The sequence below is a fragment of the Cannabis sativa genome, chromosome 1 (assembly GCF_029168945.1).
Source record: "Cannabis sativa cultivar Pink pepper isolate KNU-18-1 chromosome 1, ASM2916894v1, whole genome shotgun sequence".
NCBI classification, from domain to species: Eukaryota; Viridiplantae; Streptophyta; class Magnoliopsida; order Rosales; family Cannabaceae; genus Cannabis; species Cannabis sativa.
The window spans coordinates 12,206,639-12,214,403 of NC_083601.1; the positions used below are offsets into that span (position 1 = coordinate 12,206,639).

Below are 7,765 nucleotides of genomic sequence, written 5' to 3' on the forward strand. Positions count from 1 at the left end.
TGACTAGACTTGCCAAAAATTCCTTCACTGCTGCTATTCACTTCCTTTGCCATTAAATATGACCACTAAAGAATCCTCATCATCCTCCAAATTACCATCCTCTTCACATGTTACCATGCCAATTACTTCCACTCCTTTATCTGTTACTACACCGGCTTCATATCCCATATCCTCAGATACAACACCAGTTATACCATTCCCTTCCTATCTTCCCATTACACCAATGATTGCCACCTATCCACCCAATTCACACTCAGTCAAGCCTCCCACTCGAACACCATTAATGCCTGCTACTTTTCCTCTGAATTCTCCCAGTTTTAGCACAGTTGTATCCTTAAATGTCTCACCAACATTACACTCTCCCCTGTCAAATGCTAAAGGAAAAGCTATTCTTGTCTCGGATGATGATTTTGAAAATGTTAATCCTAATAAGCAATTTAAGAGACAGCTTGACTCGGAATCTCTTCGCAATGTTCTTAAACGATGTCGATCAAATACTCTACATATCCAATCGGACTCTTCAGCACCGAGTGGTAATTGGCCAACTCCGAATGTTTCCAGGCCTAGTAATTTGGATTCAGAGGAGTTTCAGTCTGAAGTTTCAGCGGTTGTTGCTCCGCAACACCGCGCACAGCCATGAATATCATCAGTTGGAATGCCCGGGGTTTGGGGAACCCGAGTGCATTCAGGTATCTGTGCTTGCTTGTTCAAGAGCAAGCTCCCTGTGTTCTTTTTATAATGGAAACTAAGTTGCAATATGGTAGTATAGATAGATTTCGTAATACATTACATTTTCCTAATGGCATTGAAGTACCAAGGCAAGGACTCGGAGGTGGGCTTATGCTACTTTGGAAGCCCCATGTCACACTTTCCATTAACAATTTCTCACAAAATCACATTGATTGTTTTATGGAAAATCAAGATGGACCATCTTTGCATTTTACTGGGTTTTATGGACACCCTTGTGCTGCTCAAAGACATCTCACTTGGACTCTGTTACGACGATGCTATGATATTTCTCCATTATCTCCTTGGCTGGTTTTAGGAGATTTTAATGAAGTCCTTTCTCATGAAGATAAAATCGGTGGACCAAGAAGAGTAGAAGCTCAGATTACTGCTTTCAGATCAGCTATTGATACTTGTAAACTCAGTACAATCCCTTTTCAAGGTGAAAGAACAACTTGGACTAACAAGCATCAAGGAAATGGAAATGTTAAAGAGCGCCTTGATTATGGATTTATCAATAGTCATTGGGAGGCTACTTTTATTACTCCATCTATAACACATTTGGACTTTTATAACTCTGATCATAGAGCTCTAAAAGCATCTGTATCCGCTCTTAATGATCAGCCTGAGATCACGCATTTTCGATCACGATTTCGGTTTGAAAAAATTTGGTTGAAGGAAGCTGATTGTGCCGAAATCATTCTAGCCAATTGGAAAACTGGTACCAACAATTCTTTACTTCAGATCACAAATAATATTTCGAATTGTGCTTCCAGTCTGCAACAGTGGCATTTTTCACACTTTGGTAATTTGAAAAAAGAAATTAAGGAGTCTCATGAACATGTATCAGCTCTTCAGAACTCATCGAGCACAGATCCTCACCACTTTGAGGCTCTAAAAAATTCTGAATCGATCTTGGATGAATTACTAGCTAAGGAGGAGGATTATTGGCACCAAAGGGCAAGAATTTCTTGGATGAAATCAGGTGATTCAAATACTAAATTCTTCCACCAACGTGCAAATGCTAGATCCTCTAACAATCGCATTAAAAAACTCCGAGATGACGCTGGTAACACCCAAACCAGTGAATCTGCACTACTGGGAATTATTTCCACATATTTTCAGACTATCTTCAGCAGCTCTGGGATTAATACTCATGCAATTAATTCTATATTGGATGTAATTCCAACAACAATAGATGCTCAGTCTCGAGAAGCACTTTCAGCACCTTACACTGCTTCTGATGTTCTCAATGCACTAAACTCAATGAGTGATGATAAGAGCCCGGGAATTGATGGTATGTCAGTCATGTTCTTCACAAATTATTGGCACATTGTTGGCTCTCTTGTTACAGAATCAGTTCTAGATGTTCTCAACAACAGTGCAGATCCTACTCTCCTAAACAAAACGATCATTACACTCATTCCAAAGGTTAAAAAACCTCAGCTCATTACACAGTACCGGCCCATTAGTTTGTGTATTGTCCTCTATAAATTGATTTCCAAGTCAATTGTATTGAGAATCCAGCCATTCTTGCCATTGGTTATTTCGGAGTATCAAAGTGCTTTCATGTCTCAACGATTGATTACTGATAATGTTCTAATAGCTTTTGAGCTGCTACATTCACTTAAGAATCGAAAGCGAGGAAAACAAGGTTATGTTGACATTAAACTGGACATGTCTAAGGCTTTTGACCGTGTTAAATGGCACTATGTTGCTCAAGTTATGTTGAAGATGGGTTTTGGTTCAACCATGGTGAATCTTATTCTTCGATGTTTACTGAATGGGAAAGTACTTGGAGATCTAACCCCCACACGTGGAATTCGACAAGGTGATCCACTCTCGCCATATCTTTTTCTATTTTGTGCTGAAGGTCTTTCAAGGTTACTGCAATCTGAAGAGAACAATGGATCTTTACAAGGGCTGTGTGTCTCAAGAACTGCTCCCTCAGTTTCGCATCTCTTTTTCGCTGATGATAGTGTGCTCTTTTGTCGTGCTACTCAACAATCAGCTAGCTCTATTCAACATGTGTTACATATTTATCATCAAGCTAGCGGTCAAGCAATCAATCCGGATAAATGTGTGCTCTCTTTCTCTCCGAATAAAAGGCCTTCTCATCAACGCTATTTCCAACAGCTTCTTAACATGCCCATACAGCCTTGTCATGAGGAATATCTTGGTCTTCCCTCTTTTGCTGGTCGAGATAAAACTAAACTTTTCAGTGGGATTACAGATAAGATTTGGAAGCTCCTTAGTAGATGGAAAGAGCAATTGTTTTCTGCTGGTGGAAAGGAAGTACTTCTGAAAGCAGTGGTGCAAGCAATCCCTACATACGCTATGAGCTGCTTTCGATTGCCTGTCACTTTGTGTAATCAAATTGAGAGCATGATGGCTAATTTCTGGTGGGGATCCACATCATCTGGCAATGCCATTCATTGGAAGAATTGGAATTCTCTTTGTAAAGCCAAGGTTCATGGAGGTTTAGGCTTTAGGAACTTCATCCATTTCAATCAAGCCTTACTAGCTAAGCAAGCTTGGCGAATATTGGAATCACCAAACTCTCTTCTCAGCCGTGTTCTGCATCATAGATATTTTTTGAATGGTAGCTTTCTTACTGCTGGTTTAGGTGCCTGTCCTTCATTAACATGGCGAAGCATTGTTTGGGGAAAAGAACTTCTTGCTAAGGGCCTTCGTTGGAGAGTAGGAATTGGAGATCGAATCAATTGTAAGTCTGATCCGTGGCTTCCTGGTCATACTGAGTTCACACCTTTCAACTTCATAGGCAATGATAATTCACTCCAAGTTGCTGATCTGATCACTCAGAATAGACAATGGGATTTAACTACTATCTCAGCAAACTTTGGTCAAGCTGACATAGATATAATACTCTCCATCCCTCTTACCATCTATCCCTCAGATGATATTTTAATTTGGAATGGCACTAATTCGGGGAATTACATGGTTAAATCTGGCTATTACTTTGCCTCTTCCCTGGCTGAACTTAATGATGCTGGCAGTACTTTCTCAAGTGAAAATTGGTGGACTAAGTTTTGGAAGTTGAAATTACCTTCGAAACTTCGCATATTTGTCTCGAAAGTATATCATAATGTCCTACCAGTGGCTGCTGAACTCAACCGCAAGCATATTGCAGAATCACCTTACTGTCCTTTGTGTAAAATGCAGAAAGAATCAATAAATCATGCTTTGTTCCTCTGCTCCCGAGCCAAGGAGGTTTGGTGTTTCTTTCCTCATACTTTGAATTTTAAACTGGCTGCTACCACTACATCAGAGGAATTCCTGCTCTATGTCTCGGCCAATACATCTACACCAGATTTTGAACAGTTTCTCACTCTCTGTTGGAGTATTTGGTTTGAGAGAAATGCTGAGTTTCATGGTAAATTGCCCAAGCAGCCTGCTGCTATCTTCACGTTTGCTACTGGCTACATCTCAAAGTATCAAACTGTGCACAACTCGCAACAGATTACTGCTGTTTCTCCAGTTGCAGACCCCACTCCAACATTTGTCTCACCAAATGCACCCTCACCTACTCCTTGGATCGCACCTCCTGTGGGTAAATGGAAGCTAAATACTGATGCAGCCTGCAACAGATCTAATAAATTAATTGGTATAGGTGCTGTATTGAGGGATTCCAATGGCTACATCAAAGCTGCTTTTTCCAAATCGATTATAGGGTGTTTCAAACCTGAAGAGATGGAAGCTACTGCTATGGCTTTATCTCTGCAATGGCTCATCAACCTCGGCTTAACTGCTGACTTCATTGAAACTGATTCATTATTAGTAGTTCAGGGTTTAAAAGCTGCACTTCATTGTAATTCTGCTTTTCATTCTATGTTAAAAGATGTCAACTATTTAGTATCCTTTTTCCCACGAGCACAGGTCACTCATGTTAGGAGATCTGCTAATACTTATGCCGATGTCTTGGCTAAGTTTGCTCTTACGGTGGATGCTGATTGTTGGAGGAATTTCCACCTCCACTTATGACTGTTATGTAAATTTTCTTAAGAATTAATGTAATGGTCTTTTTCTCAAAAAAAATATATATATATATATATATATATATTAATCTTGAACAAAAAAAAAAAACACAACTTAAAGTGAAAATAGCATATGCTTCTCATAGCATTTTAAGTTTTTGCATGATCGATTCGAATAATTTCCTAATGAATTAGTAACCTCAAGAAAAAGTAAAAAATAAAGAATGTCAAAACATATATTGAAACTTAAAATAAAACATTTATAAACTAAGATTGATAATAAATAATATACATCAAGATTGCTACTATATATCCTTCAAAAATAAAAATACAATAAAAAAAAAAGAACCAAAGAAAAAGAAGAGATAGGAGAAGAATATGTGTGATATATAGATAATGTTTTTTGTTTTGTTTTGTTTTGTTTTCTGGTTTTGTTTTACGGTTTTGTTTTTTTTTTTTTTTTGTGAAGATAATGATTTGAAGGTTTAGTTATTGGAGATCTACATTTTTTAAAAAATCAATATTGATGAAAAATGAAAAAAAAAATAAGAAAAACAAAATGTGAATATGGTGTGTCGGAATTTAAAATGAAACAGGCTAAGATGAATGAGGTTCATCTCAAAATAAATTGATAATGAGAAGAATAGCTCATTCATCTCATATGTGATAATTTATTTTAACACATTAGCAATAAGAGATTAACTCTAATATAGTAATTGATATTTTTTTTAAGTTGAGTTATATAGCTATAGGGAAAAAAATATTTTAGGGATTTTTTGTTTATTAATTTGTTAGCTTAGTTTTTAGTAAAAAATTAGAAATAGAAAATTAAAAGATATTTAGGATGATAAATATTTTTTTAATTAATTAATTAATATTCATAAATTTAATAAAAAAATTTAAAAAAATAAAAAGAGAACAGATAATATAATTTAAAGATATTTTATAGTGTTATCTCACATCGAAATGAGATTTGCAATGTTCTTGGCATGACAGAAGCTACTGATGGCTCTCTTTACTTGGGACTACCTAACATTATAGGTAGAAAGAAGACTGTGATACTCGGCTTCCTCAAAAACAAGATCATAAATCAGCTCAATAGTTGGAATGGCAAGTTTTTATCTCGTGCAGGCAAGGAAGTTCTCCTTAAATCTGTTATTCAATCGCTTCCAACTTACGCTATGAGCGTCTTCCTTCTTCCCTTGGAAACCTGTCAAGAAATTGAGAAGATTATGGCTAACTTTTGGTGGAAAACTTCAAGTGCTAAAGGTCAAGGAATCATTTGGATGTCTTGGGATCGCATGGCAACTCCCAAACATTCAGGTGGTATGGGTTTTCGTCATTTACATGACTTTAATCTTGCAATGTTGGCCAAACAAGGGTGGCAGTTTCTTGTCTCCCCAACATCTCTTGCCAGCTGTGTGTTCCAAGCCAAGTATTATCCCAACTCTGATTTCCTTACTGCAAAGCTTGGTAATAACCCAAGTTTCGTTTGGTGTAGCATCTGGAGTGCACAAAGCTTGGTTAAATTGGGCTGTCAACGAACCATTGGTAATGGGATGTCAACAAGTGTCTTGAAGCATACTTGGCTTCCCGATCCCGTCAATTCTTTTGTGACTTCCAATGCTCTCAGCCTTGACAATAAAATGGTCAACTCTCTCATGGATATTCATGAGACATCTTGGGATATCTCTCTTGTTCATGATATGTTTAACCCTCGAGATGCTCATTTGATTCTTGGAATCTCGCTGAGTTCTATACCAAACGAAGACTGCTGGTCCTAGAAGGGTGAGAGGTCTGGTTCCTTCTCTGTGCGTAGTGCCTATGATATGCTGCAGATTAGTAAACATGGTCAGCAGAATCAACCAAACTCAGGGTTTTGGCACCTTAAAATACCGCCAAAAGTGAAGAATTTCATGTGGCGCGCTCTCCCCACATGCCTTGAACTGGCTTCAAGGAATGTCGATCTATCCTCCTTGTGCCCTGTCTGTCACAATGCGGGTGAGACTGCTTCTCATGTGCTATTAAATTGCTCCTTCGCTTTCAGCTGTTGGGAGCGTTGTGGGTTCACCATTCAATCCGATACTTCATCAACTATTGGTTATTGGCTTGATTCTACATTCGAATTGTATGGTGATGATATAGCTTGCCGTGCCATCATGATCTGTTGGGCACTTTGGAAGTCTCGTAACAAACTTGTTTAGGAGAAGAAGGCTTCATCTCCAACTCAAGTCATTCATTCAGCATGGACTACACTTGACCACTGGCGTACTGCTCAAGATAAAACTAGTTTATTATCATTGTCTCTCTTGCAACATGATAATAACGTTGAGCGTTGGACCAAACTCGATTCTAATACAGTCAAGTTAAATGTTGATGGAGCGTTGTTTGAGAGAGAAAGTGCTTACGGCTTTGGCATTCTTGCTCGAGATTCGACGGGCCACATTGTTGATCTCCGAGCAAGATATCAGGGAGGAAACTACCCAGCCAAGGTGGTCGAAGCTCTTGGTATCAAAGAAGCACTAAGTTGGTTGAAAGACAAAGGATGGAATAAAGTTGACATAGAGACTGTTAGTATGGTAACGGTGCAAGCAATTTTTAGTAATCAAATTATGTCCTCTACTTTCGGTTTGGTTATTAGAGATTGTAAAAGTTCATTGTCAGTTTTAAATAATGTTAGTATTCGTTTTGTTAGACGATCAGCAAATCGGGTTGCCCACTTTGTTGCTAGGCGCTCTCAATTTTTCACTGATCGTAGCATTCATAGGATTGGTTTTCCTGATGAGCTTCAAGCTCTTTTGTACGATGAATGCTAAATTTCAATGAAGTTGATATTTCATTTCAAAAAAAAAAAATAGATGTTACGTGTCAAGTCACGTATGTTAATTTTATTTTAGTTTTTAGTTTTTTTTAATATCATAATTTTAATATTAATAATATTCAATGTAGTGATAATCATTGAAATTTGAAAACATAATAGCGATTTAAATAAAAACAAAAATTACTAGTATACTTTGTGATAGTAATTAAAAACAATTTATCAT

General features: G+C 37.6%; 2 protein-coding genes across 2 annotated transcripts; both read left to right on the forward strand.

Annotated features, from left to right (window-relative positions):
* The first annotated feature begins 636 nt into the window (after positions 1-636).
* On the forward strand, positions 637-4,728 carry LOC133037264 (uncharacterized). The gene has a single exon (XM_061114208.1). The coding sequence runs from the start codon at positions 637-639 to the stop codon at positions 4,726-4,728; it is 4,092 nt and encodes a 1,363-aa protein (XP_060970191.1).
* Positions 4,729-5,710: 982 nt separating this feature from the next.
* LOC133037276 (uncharacterized mitochondrial protein AtMg00310-like) lies at positions 5,711-6,505 on the forward strand. Its single transcript, XM_061114261.1, has one exon. It carries the CDS (start codon positions 5,711-5,713, stop codon positions 6,503-6,505), a length of 795 nt encoding a protein of 264 aa, XP_060970244.1.
* Positions 6,506-7,765: the final 1,260 nt, after the last annotated feature.

Bases quoted from the DNA above. Each gene is read 5' to 3' on its own strand.
- LOC133037264 (XM_061114208.1), top strand. From the start codon at position 637: ATGAATATCATCAGTTGGAATGCCCGGGGTTTGGGGAACCCGAGTGCA.
- LOC133037276 (XM_061114261.1), top strand. From the start codon at position 5,711: ATGACAGAAGCTACTGATGGCTCTCTTTACTTGGGACTACCTAACATT.